General features: G+C 44.2%; 1 protein-coding gene and 1 long non-coding RNA gene across 2 annotated transcripts in view; one reads left to right on the top strand and one right to left on the bottom strand.

The window, feature by feature from the left end:
• Positions 1 to 9,714: 9,714 nt before the first annotated feature.
• On the bottom strand, positions 9,715 to 12,782 carry LOC135180210 (uncharacterized). Its single transcript, XR_010304330.1, has 2 exons — positions 12,597 to 12,782; positions 9,715 to 12,247 (listed from the first exon to the last, which is right to left on the bottom strand). It is a non-coding gene; the product is annotated as an uncharacterized LOC135180210 (long non-coding RNA).
• The window catches only part of RIPK4 (receptor interacting serine/threonine kinase 4), a 24,413-nt gene continuing 21,356 nt past the window's right edge, over positions 12,355 to 15,411 (top strand). Inside the window, exon 1 of the mRNA XM_064152558.1 lies at positions 12,355 to 13,049. Coding sequence (XP_064008628.1) covers positions 12,868 to 13,049 — 182 coding nt within the window. The 5' untranslated portion in view covers positions 12,355 to 12,867. The remainder of the gene's footprint in view (positions 13,050 to 15,411) is intronic.

The raw sequence follows: 15,411 nt of genomic DNA, 5'->3' as shown, positions 1-15,411 counted from the left end.
AAGTAGCTTTGTGCAGACTTGCTCAGTCACAGCAGAGGCTGCTTTCTAATTGCATTTTTAAGGAAATGTGATTTTTTGTTGTCTGCATGTCTACAAACTGATGCTCAGCAATTATGCATTTGATTTGGTGCTTACTGTGAATGACCAGGACAGACCATATGTTGTAGAGGTTTGGATATTAATTGGCCAAGGCAGGAATTATAAAAATAGAATTGTTTTTACTTTCCCCAAAACCTCACCCCCCCAAACTATATACAGAACTAGTTAAGGTTTATTTACAGGCTCTAATTCAGTTGAGAATTCTTTGTGGGATGTTTATGGACAAATGTAGAGATTTAGGAAGGTCAGAAAATGAAAAAAGGTTAACATACAAACACAGCTTTATCCCCCTACAAATCAGCCTGAGCAGAGAATTAAGGTAACAGCAGCTTTTAATCATGGAGGTGAGGTGAGAAAATTGGCCATGATCCCTTGCTGAATTTCTCTGTGGAAGCAGCCTCCTGCAAGTTATATCCAATGGTGCAGATCCATGAAGCTAAGGTGGGTGGAAAAAAACACCAAAGTCAGAAGGGTCTCAGGCACTTCTTCCTTGAGGCAAAAGATTCATGGAATGGCACTGCCTCAGCAGCATGGGGAAAGCCAAAGTGTCAGCGTTTTTGTGCTCAGGGTAGCAACCAGGAATTCAGGCTGCAGTATGGTCCAAGAGAAGCTGGGTCCGGTAGCGCCGGCAGCTCTCTCTCTCTCTCTCTATCTCAAATGGACCTAAGGACTTGCTGAGCTTGCAGGTTTGCACAGAATGGTGCAGAAGTGGGGACCTGTCCATAAGCAGGGATGATGCAAAAATGAGAGCCATGTGAAAGTAGGAGCCATCCAAAGTGGGGACAGTCCAAAGAGGGGAGCAATGTAAAGCAGGAACTCTGTCAAAGTGGGAACACTGTGCCTTTCCCCTCACTCTACTTGTGTGTTTTCTAGACAGAGAGTCCACTTGCCATGCATACTGGGCACCAAGAACCCAGCCAACCATCGGCCGACTCCTGTGCAGGCTTCCACGTGAGTCAGTACACGTGTGGAAAAGGTGCCTTTTGCTGTTCCCCCTTTAAGCCCACAGTGGCAGGGAAAGATGTTTTTCACACCACCTTCTTGACCCATTCAACCCTTTTAGAGACAGAGTAGGGGGCAATGAAGAAGGAATTTGGAGTGCTCCACAACACCATATTCATATCTCAATAGCTTTATAGTTGGCATGCACATGACTAAAATGTCTTAAGCTTATATTTTCTATCAGAAACTAGAGAATAATTTTTGTTTACTGGATTAGTTTTATTCCTTTGTCTCAAAGTAATTTTGAATAGAAAATGGAAATAACTACAAATTCATGTTTGTTTTGGTTTTATTAGCTGGGAATACCATTTAACTACCCTGGTTTGGTTTCTTCATCAAAGCACAGCACACATTAAGGTAGATTGGCTGTATTAAATGAAGTTCCTGGCTAACTGAGCTATTTGCTTCTGGTCACTCTGGTTGTGCTTGTGAATTGCGCTGGGTATCCTTGTCCCCTGATCATTCAGACCGTGTTCTGCTTGCATAGTCAGGGAAAAAAATCACAAGGTGGATGAACAAGGATGTTGTGAACCTGTGTCACGTTCCAGCAAGCCACAGAGAACCAGCTGCAATGTGAACTTGGCTGAGCAACCTGGGAGGCATTCCTAGGTCCAACTGTTTAGGCACAACCTAAATCCCTGCAGATAATGGAGCCAGTTACTTCTATGGTTCATGATTCAGCTTCCTGGCATCATATGTCTTTGCATGTCAGAACAGCCTGCCAGTGCAGACATGGCATTTGCAGATTCTTACCCCAGTGTATTTCATAAGAGCTTGCTGGTATAGATAAATACTGAGTTTTTCTTTTAAAGAGCTTGCCCATCTGTAAGAAAGTGTTCTGGCAAAAGCTGCAATGTGAACACAAATTCTATAGGTACTCCAAAATCTCTCCTTATGTAGACATAGTTACATGCTAGAGAGTCAAGTCAAGTAAGCTGCTGAGTACTCCTGTTTCAAAAGACTGGTGAATTTCACTGATGCAGGTTTCTAGACTAAGATCTTCCAGACTCAGTTTCTCCAGGAAAATATTTATCTTAGGGAAGGGAAAAAAAAAAAAAAAAGAAGAAGTAATTTTCCCTGGTTTAAAAAAAACTATAAGGAAAAGTGCCTATGCAGGGAGTGACTCCAGAATAGCTACAGCACCTTATATTTACCTCCTTTTTCAAGCAAATGCAAGCGCTTCAACTGCAAGATTTTCTTTGGCCACCTGTAAAGCTGATGATACGACAACGTGCTGGTCCAAAGCCCAGAACAGAGCAGGTTATCTAAACCCAAAACTCTTTACTGAGACTCTTCCTACTGCATTCATCAAGTTGCTGATTCACGTGGAGCAAAGCAAGCATTTGTTCATCTTAAGATGTTAGAGCTTGCCTGCCAATCTGCCAGAGGTTCTCCTCAGTTCCAGAGTCGACCTGTGCCTCAGCTACTGCAGTTTATAGTCTGACAGCTTCAGCGGATGTATCTGCATGTGAAGAGAGAAGGCAAAAGACACACTCAAATTCTTTCTGCAAACTTTCTCAGGAGTGGTAATACCTTAAACACTACAAGTGGATTTGCCACTACTTGTCTGCCAGAAGGCCTCCAGACAACATCCACCTTTTACAAATCCTCCCAAAGTGCCAAGGGTAAGATGATAATCAACCTTTTTGTTAGAGTTTAGAGAGTGAAATGTGATCCTCTGCCTGTTTTTCCCTTACCATCTATTTCTTCAAAGTAACTTAAAACATTACAGCTTTATTATTTTACTACTCTCTTTATTTCATCTCAATTCCATTTTTAACATATTTTTTCTGTGTATTTTATTCCCAAACATATTGCAATCTGAACATTATATTTTAATACTATTTTTGTCTTACATCATAGACATATATCCTGGTGCAGCTGTGATACAGGACTGAAAGTATCTTTCTTGGCACTATTTTCTAGCTGATCATTACCTGTACTCTCTGTGTTATAATATGCACAAATGTCATCTCACTGAAATCATCAGATCGAAACACAGTGATGAACATCCTCTCTGTTGCACCTCTGTGACAGCAGCTTAGAAAATCTGAAGTTCCCAGCACTCTGAGCAGAAGTGTAGAACCAAGCTAGTGTTTTATATGAGTTAGTAAGGACAGAAAAGTTCTCAAGCATAAAATCACTTGTCCAATGAAGAAATCTAATAAGATATATCTGCTGGTCACCTGCTTTCAGCTGCTGAGACGCTGTAGTCTCTGATCTGCTGGTGCAAGGAGGACTGCTGCATGAAAAGGTGTATTTTCTTGGTAGTGATTTTTTTCTGCCAAGGATGTAGTTTTACCTAATGGACTTCACTAAGTTTGAGACAGCATTACAAGAGACAACATGTGGTGAGTATATTGAACAGCAGAATGAAATATTTTGCTCTAAATGAGATTAAAGACTGTTCATTACAAAATGGTCAACATGAAAAGCTGGGAAATGTAGCAGTTGCTCTGGTTGTTTGCTAAGAGAGTCTTCTCCTCTGAGAGGTTTTTCTTCCACAGGCTTAGTGTAACTTCTCTGGTCTTGCACTTGGCATTTTTCTATTGTAGTTTCTTCTTTGCTTTTACCTTATGATGCCACACAGCAGCAAAATAAAACATTAAAATGGAATAATAAAAGTGGCATTATGATGATATAGACCAGTTTGCAGATATAAGCCTTGGCAAATTATGTCTAACTTTACCAGAGGAGATGAGAGGTCTAACCTTTGCATGCTGGAAGTGGGATAAAGCATCTGGCTAGACAGAGGAAATAACCTGAATTACTAGACCAGAGGCACTGAAGTGACTGATCAATAATGAACAAGAATTTTCTCTATGTTGACAGGAAGAGAGGGTGAAACATGGTCGTGGAAAAATTACCTAGATTTGGGCATGCTGTGGATGTGTGGGAAGAAAATGGAATCCAGAGCACATCAAAGAGATGTCTGTACTACCCCCTATACACAGCTGGAAAAAATGAGGTGGAGAAGCAGTTTACACGTATTCCGCTTTCACTTATTCTCAGAGCCAAGAATTGCTACTTCCCAGTCCTAAACATTAACCACAAGACTACTCCTCTGTACTATTATATCTGTTATTTGTTTTACCTTGTTTCCAGTTTTAAGAACACGTAGGATCTGCATAAACATGTTGAAACACGGAATGATTCAGATGCCTACAGCTGTGATGTTGAAGGATGTGGTTTTGCTTCATGGGCTTTACTAACTTTGAGACAGCATTACAAGAAAGAACATGTGGTGAGTATATTAAATAGCAGAATAAAATATTCTGCTGTAAATGAGACCGAAATGTAATATCTACTTGCATTTAGCTTCTTGTGAAGTAATGAAACATTTCATTTTTGCATGACACCGAGTATTTATATGCACACATTTCTGGGACACTTGCAACTATTATGCAAATATCTGACTCACTCTTACCTACAGATATCGTGAGCTTACCTTATGTACACGCAGTTGCATGCTGACAGTCTTGCACTCTGCCCAAAGGACCCTCCCCCACACCCCTTTTAAAGGAAAGAAAGAACATGCCAATCCTAATCTCAACAGCAACATAACCCAGGGAATAAAATCCGCTGTCATCTTTCTCCTCATGCTGGAACTCCACCTTCAGAACTAACATGCTGCCTGAAAATAGACGAACTATAAACTGTGTAAAGCTTACATCACTTTGAATTGAGTGAGCCTGGCCACATTAAAATGCAGTTTGGCATCATTAGGTGTTAAGCACTTGTTGCCTGTCTCTTCAACTTCCTGAGTCAGGATCACTGCTGTACTGTAAAATAAATCTATTTTAGTGTAGTGGAAGCTGTAGTCACACTGCTGCTGGAGGTATCTGGAGTACTGATGGCCAATGCAGAGAATTTCATAGGATCACAGGATGTTAGGGGTTAGAATGGGCCTCTGGAGATCATCAAATCCAACCCCCTTGACAGACAAAAAGATAGGTACTGTTTATCACACTATAAAATAATTACAATGTTTGGAGCATTATTTAAAACAAGAACTGAATGAGTCTTTCAACTAAGACATGTAAGTTTCACACACAGAAGACTGTACTGAGCCCGTTAGAACCCTAATTTAACCTGTATTAGCTACTGCAAGCCAGTGTCTCCTGAGGGCTCTCAAAGGACTTGCTGTACCACTATAAAAACAACTTCCAGTGCATACACAGAGCAGTAGTGCATCACCACTGCTTACTGAATATTTATTTCTTTATGCAGACAAACTGATGCTGACAGCCTGGGACAAGCAATCAGCCTGCACACAGGTGAGTCCCCAGACAACTTGGAGTATCAGACAGACTGGGCACAGTTTGAACAAAAGTAGGCCATCTGAAATTGAAGTGGCCTGTGTGCAGGGCCAGGGGAAGGAAGGGCTCATTGCCTCGCAGCTGGAAGCATGCAGTGCCCTGAATAGGACCCTCATGAAGCCTGGTAAGAGTGGGTGAGAAGGTAAGACCAGCATTGGATCTGTTACATTCTTACGTGAACTGTCCTTTCTTCCCTCCGCTTGGTGTCAAAAAGAGCATGAAAACAAACCAGCTGAAGAGTATGTGCCGTCCTGCTACAGTTGCTTTGTTACTGAGAGTGGGGCTTGCTGGAGGAGCCCCAAAATCATGTCTCTGGTTATGCATCTGTGTGCAGACAGCAGCACTCACTGCTCCTTCAGCCTAACCTACACCAGGTTGTCTACAACGTTCAGTAATCTTGGCCAGAGAGAGAAGGTGTTTAAGATTCCTGTCACAAATACAGGCAGATTAAAAGTGATGGCTGTAAAAATCTCCTTCCATGGCTGTCCACCTTGAAAGTTCCATGCATGCAGCTGAGATCTTTGTGCTCAGGTTTTAGTACTATTAAATATGCTGGGCTGTAATTTGTGGCAATTCAGCTGGTGTCTGAGGAGTAGCTGAGACATCTGTGCAGCAGGGGCAGACTAGACAGATGTGGGAGGCAGCCTGATTTTAATCTGCCTGTGTGAATGAATCAGAGACCCAGCAGTTTTAATACTTTACAATCCTGGTGAAACTGACTCACGTTTCTCTGGGCAATGAATAGGTACCCAGTATAGCCGCTGGGATTTCCCCTGCTAAATATCAAAGGCCTGCAACAAACAACAGAGGTGTTAATGCTTCCCAAAGAAAGAATCCTTTATAATGGAAAGTATTAGTCACACAGAATACAGAGGGGTCTTTTCCAGATCTTTTACAATAACTTACCAGAAGCCTCTAATCCAATATCCAACAATTTATTCCTTTGGACCGATCCCTGTGCCTACCTGATTGAGAGGCTGCTGCCTGCAGTGCAAGCAGCATTGCAAGCTGCGTTGCAGGAACCAAGGTTAATTTACAGAGAGGACATTACAGTATCACAGTATCACCAAGGTTAGAAGAGACCTCACAGATCATCAAGTCCAACCCTTTACCACAGAGCTCAAGGCCAGACCATGGCACCAAGTGCCACGCCCAATCCTGCCTTGAACAGCTCCAGGGATGGCAACTCCACCACCTCCCCGGGCAGCCCATTCCAGTGTCCAATGACTCTCTCAGGGAAGAACTTTCTCCTCACCTCCAGCCTAAATTTCCCCTGGCACAGCCTGAGGCTGTGTCCTCTTGTTCTGGTGCTGGCCACCTGAGAGAAGAGAGCAACCTCCCCCTTGCCACAACCACCCCTCAGGTAGTTGTAGACAGCAATAAGGTCACCCCTGAGCCTCCTCTTCTCCAGGCTAACCAATCCCAGCTCCCTCAGCCTCTCCTCGTAGGGCTGTGCTCAAGGCCTCTCACCAGCCTCGTTGCCCTTCTCTGGACACGTTCAAGCATCTCAATGTCCTTCTCAAATTGAGGGGCCCAGAACTGGACACAGTACTCAAGGTGTGGTCTAACCAGTGCAGAGTACAGGGTACTCACATTCAGAATTAAACATCGCATTATAGATTTGTACTTGAGCTCTGGAACCACACTTGCAGAGCAAGGGGTATGACCTACAAGTTCTAAATTGCCACAACTTAATGGGAGCCTATTAAACACACTCTGGAAGACAAAATCGACTGTTGGAGCAGACACAATGGGATTATAATTTACTAATAGAAACCTATTTTTAAAAATCATATTTGAAAATCGTTTCCCTCATTTGTGATGCATAATGACACTCCAGAGTTTATTTGACTAGTGTTTAGGTTCATCATCCACTTTATTATTATTCATGGTGCACTCACACAAGTTACATTCATTTTCTTGTCAGTCATTTAGATTAGGATTTACATTCTTGTATTAGTTTCTATATGGAGGTTTAGCTAATACCTGTGTATGTACTAAGCAAGAGTAGTTAACAAGAATGGATGTAAAAGTTGTTTTTTTCAGACTTTTTCCAGTTTGCATTGTTACAGATGCATGTACAAAGCAAATGAAACAGACATCTGAAAGAAAGCACTTTGGTGAAAACAGTTGGAGGTTTTGTTCTTTATATATATATATATATATATATATACGAGAGAAGTTGCCCAGAGAAGGGCTACGAGGATGTGGTTATAGTGCTGGATCACCTCTCCAATGAAGATAGACTGAGAGAGTTGGGGCTGTTCAGTCTGGAGAGGAGAAGGCTCTAAGGAGACCTTATTGTGGCCTTCCAGTATCTGAAGGGGGCCTACAGGAAAGCTGGTGAAGGACTTTTTAAGGTGTCAGCTTTTGATAGGACTAAGGGTGAATGGAGCAAAACTACAAGCGGGTAGATTCAGATTGGATGCTAGGAAGAAGTTCTTCACCATGGGAGTGGTGAGATACTGGAAGGGGTTGCCCAGGGAGTTGGTGGAAGTCCCATCCGTGGAGGTCTTTAAAACCAGACTGGATTTGGCTCCAAGCAACCTGATCTAGTGTGAGGTGTGTCTGTCCCTAGCAAGGAGGTTGAAGCTAGACAGTCCTTGAGGTGCCTCCCTCCCCTCACAATTCTATGAATTCTATGATATAAACCCAAGCTATTTGTCATGGTAGTTATTTGTACTAAAATAGCTGTACATCTGCAGTAAAATCTGTTCGGCAAACTCTTCAGTTTTGAAAAGTAATTGGTGTCTGTTTCTGCTTGGTTTGCAGCATGACAGAGAAGCTGCTTTCTCCCCAGCCAGCAAGGGCGGCTGTGCGCCGCCCCGTAGCAGAGCCCATAGAGGGTGCCAGCGGGCTGAACGCTCTGACTCAGCCTGCTGCCTCGTCGCACAGCATCGTGTGACACGGGGTATTTGTCAAGCAAATATCTTGGTTAAATACAAATTTTATTCAGCGCCTCCTAGAAGAAAACACCCCGACGAAAACATTGTTTGCTGGGATATGTGGGATCCAGCTTGAAAAAAACAACTTCTTCCCCAGTGCAGTAGGTATGAGGTGGACGTGAGTCACTAGGGACTTGTTCTCATGGAGCCAGATCATCAGATAAGGTAAACCGGCGCAGGTGCATTCGAGTCTGCAAAGCCAGCGCAGTGTCTAACCGCGGCTCTGGCACGGGACCTGGGTGGATTTCGGTGGGTCCGGACTAGCCCTCGTCTTTGTGGAGGCAAGAGGAGAGAGTTTACCAGGCTGACAAAGAAATGACCTCGGAGAGAGTGCCCTGCAGCGCCGCTATCAGCAGGCGAAAATTGTACCCCGAAAATGACGGTGCCTGCCCGGAAGCAGAGCAAGATCGAACTTGAGGAACCTATGCAGAGCATGGTTTTCGTTCTCAAAACTTTTGAGACGAAAATGTAAATCGAGGTTTTTGTTGTTGTTGTAGGTTTGTTTGTTTGTTTTTAATATCACAGAACAACCACGTTGGTCATTCACTCTATATGTGAATCTGATTCATCTTTCTTTTCACTTAGGTGTTTTGTGTGTGTGTGTGTGTGTGGTTTGGATTTTGTTTTGTTTTGTTCACTTTTTACTACCATCAGAAACATGATATATGTATATAAAGAGAAATTGGATTGATGCTTCTTGATTGTGTAGCTGAATTTAGCACTTTTTACTATCCTTACAGAGAAAGAATGTTAGCAAAAATAGCTCAGCAGTTTCTAAGACAGTGGTTGGGGGAAAGGTATAGGATTTGTCACTTGGAAAAAAAATAAATCTCAAATCTGGATCATTAAGCAACACTAGTATTTTGCACAGGCTTTAAAGTTTAGCATCTTGGAGAGGAATGTTTGCCATGATGTAATTGTTGACATATAATTCCATGAAGTAAAATGTATTTAAAGCAATCTGCAAAATGTACCTAAAGCCCCAAACCTGTAATTTTCTCACTAGATCACATGAAATACAGAGTACATTCTGTTACTGTCTCTACAGTGTGAAGCTTATGTGATATCCAGCACATTATGATGTGCCTCAGTTGTCTGCCTCTAAAGAGTTCTCAGTTTTATGAGGAACCCACGAGAATTTTATTAACTTGTGTTCTGATTTGTTCAGCCTCTAGAGTCACAAGCACTGAAAACACACAATTGAAGGCTCAAGGATGGTCTCAAGTCAGATCTTTAATTCATGTCTTAATTTTGTAGGTGCAAATCAGCTTATAAAGGAACTGACTGTCAAGGTGCTGAGCAGGCAGAGCTGCTATTAATGTGTGAATTAGCAAAAATTCACAGATGTGTCTGACTGGATACTAGTAGCAGCCTTGCCAGAGTGTGTTGTGGAGTTCAGTAGCATTACGTAGACTGTGATTTATTTGTTAATTTTCTTCAGTGGAAAAGTTGGTTTAAGGATTCCCACCCTCTTCCTGCTGCTCATTTCCACACCACACTTGTCAGTTGTTAGGGAGTGTGTACTTTAAATGAGATCAGCAAGGAACTCCAACATCGACTATGATGTGTAACTATGCCCTTTCATCACCTTCCTCTTCGGAGGTAGTTTCCTTCCAGACTACTTGCCTCCCTTTCTGTGGACATTAATGAGCATCTGGTAAGTTAGGCCAGCTTTCTGATCTGTCTGAAAACTAACCAAGGGAGTTTTTTAAAGTGAGATCATTAAGCTGACTCAGTTACTGTTAAATGACGTGAACCTGAGCACAACCATGTGAATACTAGCACCCACAGAAAAAGAGAATGGCAGCCTCCTTCCAAGACAGTGTAGGTTGGCTTAACCCAGCTGCAGTATTGCACTGTTTACATCTAAAAACCTAAGCCGTAGCTCAGATGTTTGCAGAGTGAGCAAATAGGTGGATTTTTGCTTTTATCTCTCTGGAAAGATGCAATCTGCAAATTAGTGCTCTTTTATATTAGCTTTAAATATATTGCACAGTTGTCATCTGCTATATGTTTGAAGAACATAAAATCAAAACAGTTTAGCTCTAATACTCAGGATAAAGGTGCCTTTCATTCTTGATGAAGCTTCAGCTTGGCCAATTTCATACACATCTAGCAACTCTTTAAAAGGATGTAATTCTGGAAAGAAAAAAGGCTTAAACACTGGATTAAACCCTGTTCTCTGAAGGACTGAGAAATACTGCAAGACAGGGAGACAGTGACAACAGAGTTTCTTGGTGATGCCTCTGCTGATGTACATGCACAGGAGAAAAAGGTTTATACAAGACTGGTTATCTTGCCACAAAAAAAAAGATATTTTAGGTTGGCTTCATGTGATTTGTTCTCAGTAAACCTAGTATTGACTGTTGTTTCTCAGACTGGCTAGCTATTAGCACATCTTTTCTATTTCTTTGTTTAGTTATTAATATTTAGTCAGGAACTTAGCTGCTTGAGAATTCCCTTGCCACCTTCTTTTTCTGCCTCTTTAAGACAAGATCTTCTGGTGCCCTTTTCCATCCCTCCTACACTGCATCAACTAAAAGCCTGAAGTCTGGACAGCCAGCTCGCTAAGCACTCTAAATGTGATTTTTGTTTAGGTGTAGCCCTCTTAAATGCACTAATTAAAATATTCTTAGATGAGCTCTTTATGTGTTCTATCACCAGCCCTCACCTCTTTTTTGCTGGTGTTCATTGATTTAATTCTCTCAAATCAAAGTGCAGATAGAAGGGAAACAATCTACTTTTTGCTTAAACTCAACTGACAAGTACAGATTGGGTTTTATCTGACTTCGTTTTTCAACTTTCACCATCTTCCCAATGAAACAGGAGTTTGAATGACAGCAGAATAAAACATCTAGTGTGTTATTTCAAACAACATGGTACATGCCTCTAAAACACATAGTATCCAAGACCCTGGTTCCCCAAATTGCTTCAATTTCAGTAGATCTCCTTGAGAGAATGGAGTCCAGGCTGATCCAGTTGTAGCTGAAGTCCCAAATCAAAGCAAGGAAGAACGTAGGATGACAGCCAGAAGAAAGAGGTCAGATAGAGGTATAATTTTGCTTCACACAGGTGACCTTAGGGCTTTCTCTACACATAACTATTTGTTATTCCTGGTGTATTTATATATAGCTGTCCTCATTCAGTGTGAGCCATTGTTTGATTTAATCCGGAGTAAATTAAGCAGGAACACATGCATATGGAATAAAGCCCTAAGAACAGACTCAATGTCCCGTGTCTTTTGAAAGTAATTAAATGTGTCTATAGGTTCTTTTTCAATGGAACTTTGCAAAGACAAGAATGCCTGCTGCTATTATTCTAGCTTTAAAACGCATTGTCCTCTATCTATTGCCTATCCAACCAGATTAAATGATCAGACACTAATTGCCTAGAACAATCAACTTCAGTCTGATATTCAGTATAACAAACAAGCATGATCTTCATTAACCTTGAGACACACAATAGGTGTGAAGGTCAGGATGCAGATTGGAATAGCCTCTTCACTGCCGTGTTACAGACCAGAGGCTGCAGGCATCTTCCTTCAAACTGCAGCATCTCAGTAAAAGAGCAAGACTCTTTACTCATTAGTCCAAGTCCTGTGGTACCTGCAATTATATCCGCAAAGGGATTCAGGCACTTAAATTTGCCACCGGGATCATCAAAGTACCTACTCCCAGGGGCGACTAAAAACCAGAGACGCATCAGTCTTGACAGCAGAGAAGCTAAGAATTGTTGCTTTACAATGTGCCTGGACAGAGGCCAGGCTCTGCCACCCAGAGCAGGCTGACCCGAGTCTCGCAGACTCGGGCAGCATGCACTGGTTAAGGGTTTGCCCTTCTCTGCTGAAGGGACGCATATCCTCTGGGGTTCCCATAGCAGTTCCTGTAGAGAAGAAAAGGAAGGAATGCAGCTGCTGGTACTTCCCTCTCCCTTGTATTTAATAGCTTAATCGTTACAGATCAAAAGAGCTCCCGTCCTGCCTTCCTGCCTCATGGCTTTTGCATGAGGTTGGGACACGCGTGCTGCACAGCACTGCCAGACTTCGGCGCAGCCGAGACACGGCAGCTTTCAGGGTGCCAGGAAGAGACGAAGGGTCCCCGAGAGTGAGGGATACTGCCCTTTACAGGTGTCGGGAGAAGCAAGGGCCAGCCCCAAACCTGGGAGCGTCCCTGGGAACATTTCGGCCGCTTGCGAGGGGCCACGGAGTGCGCTAGGACCCTGAGACCGCTACCTGCGCCAGGCTGTCAGCAGCACCCGGGAAGAGAAGTCCGCACCAGCCCAGGACGGGCCGGGCTGGGCCACGCCACGCCACACCACAACAGCTCTCCCTGACAGCGAACGTAGCCTTCAGCTCCCCGCGGCGGCGGGGGACGGCCGGTCCCGACCCAGGAAGTGACGCCACCCCGGGCACACCTGACTCACCTGGGCGGGCGGCGGCGCTGGCGCTGCTCACCGCGGTGCCGGGCGGGCGGCTGTCTGCCGGAGAGCAGCAGCAGAGCAGCATGGCGCGGGAGAGCGGGTCGCCGTGGGCTATGGGACTGCTGAAAACCTTCGAGGAGAGCGAGTTCTGCAGCTGGGAGAAGATCGGCTCGGGTGGGTTCGGGCAGGTGTACAAGGTGCGACACCTCCACTGGAAGACCTGGCTCGCCATCAAGTGTTCGCCCAGCCTCCATGTGGACGAGAAGTAAGGGTCGATGGGCTGAGGGACTGGGGAGGGAGCGGGGGGAAAGAGGCTTTTCCCGCAGGAGCGATCTTCTCCAGGAGCCCCGCAGCCCTCAGTCGCTCCGCGGCTTCTCTGCACATGCAGCTGGGATGCTGCGGGGCGACTGAGGACTCCTCCTTCACAGCTCCGCTCGGCTCCCAAGACCTTGCGGATTATTGCTCTAGTTATTTTTGTTGTGTTTATTTGTTTTATTATTGTCGGGGTGGCTGTAAGAATTTTTCGTCTGTTTTCTCTTGGCTCAGCTTACATAAGGCATGCAAATGCAGGTAGTTGTGCTTAACGGCAATCTAATCGCATAAGGCCAAACGGGATGATAGCACAACCTGTGCAACACCACTTTATTTTTGAGAAACAAACCAAGCCATGTAGCACATGAAAGCTACAAGCTCATACGGAGTTGAGGTGTTGGGAGCGTACTTGAGAAAAAGAACAAACTGGCCCAAGGCAGCTGCAGGCTAACAGAGCCGGAGCTGCAGCCGATCTGGCAGCCCTGTTTACCAACAGCGACAACGGGTATGAAGGTCTGACTAAACGCGGCCAGGAGAGCCGCGCAATTAATTATTCTCTAGGCAAACGTGGCCTTTGTCACACTTAAGTAGAGGCCGGACCAGCACCTTTAGTTGTATGTAATGGGGCTGGCCTCCCTCAAAGAATGAGCTATGTTGTTTAGCCACTTGCAGAAGCCTGGGAAGAGCTGCCGCACGGCTGCAATGTAGGGCTTGCCTATTCCCTCGGAGCCATTTGGAAGGCAATCTGCCCTGCCCTAGTCATGCATGTACTGGCTTGTGCTAAAGCGTTATGCCTGCTACAGATCTGAAGGTCATGGAAGGCAGTCCTGAATAGGAAGGGTAGGAGGAGTGAAAATGCCGAATGGGATCCGGGGGCTTCTCAGGCCTGCCATGCCTCACTCCACCTTGAGAAAGCCATCCCTTTAGCTTGGGTTTGCAGATGCGTTAGTTGTGCCTTAGCTTGTGTTTGCAGATGCGTTAGTTAGCTTGTGTTTGCAGATGCGTTAGTTGTGCCTTAGTTAGCTTGTGTTTGCAGATGCCTTAGTTAGCTTGTGTTTGCAGATGCCTTAGTTAGCTTGTGTTTGCAGATGCGTTAGTTGTGCCTTAGTTAGCTTGTGTTTGCAGATGCGTTAGTTAGCTTGTGTTTGCAGATGCGTTAGTTGTGCCTTAGTTAGCTTGTGTTTGCAGATGCGTTAGTTGTGCCTTCTGCGCGGTAGATGGTGGTGGATAGCAGCAAGGCAAGCAGCGGGGGGATGCTAGGGTGTGGGCGCTGCAGCTGTCTTTTCAGGAGTGGGTGCTGAAAGGAGACGTGCTGGAAAAGACGTTCTCCAGCTTCCCTTAAGGGCCCGCGTTTCTCCCTGCATCTGCTCGGGATGCGTCCTCACCGAGCAGGCCAGGGTAGAGCTGTGTTGCAGGTTAAGATATCACACGTTGAGAACTCTGTCTAGCTTGGCTGCTCTCTCTGACTAGCTGTGGCCCGTGGTGAAGGACGTTCGGCAGTGCTCCCTCAGTGTGTGTGATGGAGGTCTATCAAGCAGAGGTCTGCTTCCCTGGAAGAAGAAGGCTGTCAGGCATATATTTAGGAACGTCCTTCTGACTTGAGGCATAGTAGTGATTTCCCAGCAGGTGTGCATCAGTGCGGATGGAGGTGAATATGACCAAGTCGTGTTCATGGAGCTTTTCCGACTCCACCTTGATCATTGGGAACTCTGCCAACTCACTAGCTGATTCTGCAGTTAATTTTCTGAGATGTGGGTTGCTTCAGTCACAAAAGATTTCCCTTGTTGTGGTTCCTGCAGGAGGAGGGAGACAAGTTGGCCCAAGACTGAAAACATTTGTAGGTCTGTTTGCTGCAAGAGCACTTAGTAGGATAGTTGAGCATCTTGTCCTTTATCGGGATTGCTGGCTTTGCTCTAGGCATGGCTTATGTAGTATAGGAAATGAAATAAAATGTCACTTTCTTTCGAAAGGAGAGAGGGAGAATTTAATATATGCATTGGGTAGCCGTATTGCCTGTGAATAAAAAGAGAAAGACCTCAAAATGGCAAGGGGTGTTTTATTGTATTAACCTGCGAGGCCTCCTACCATTAAAGCTTTCAGAATTGATGCAAACAGTACCATAGCTGACTAATTTTTTTTCTGTTAAACATCTGTTTAAAATAAGCTAGAATATTTGCTTTTTTTTTTTTTTTATTTAAGGAATGCATTTGGAAGTTTACGCAGAAGTTAATTTTCAGTCTGAGACAAAGGATGCTGCCACCTATTTTGATATGAACAATTGGCTTGGAGAGTTGCTACCAAATACCTATATTTAA

Source organism: Pogoniulus pusillus, chromosome 12 (genome assembly GCF_015220805.1).
Source record: "Pogoniulus pusillus isolate bPogPus1 chromosome 12, bPogPus1.pri, whole genome shotgun sequence".
In the NCBI taxonomy this organism is placed as follows: Eukaryota; Metazoa; Chordata; class Aves; order Piciformes; family Lybiidae; genus Pogoniulus; species Pogoniulus pusillus.
The sequence above is the reverse complement of the archived record's forward strand: the minus strand, read 5'-3'. Positions and strand labels throughout refer to the sequence as shown.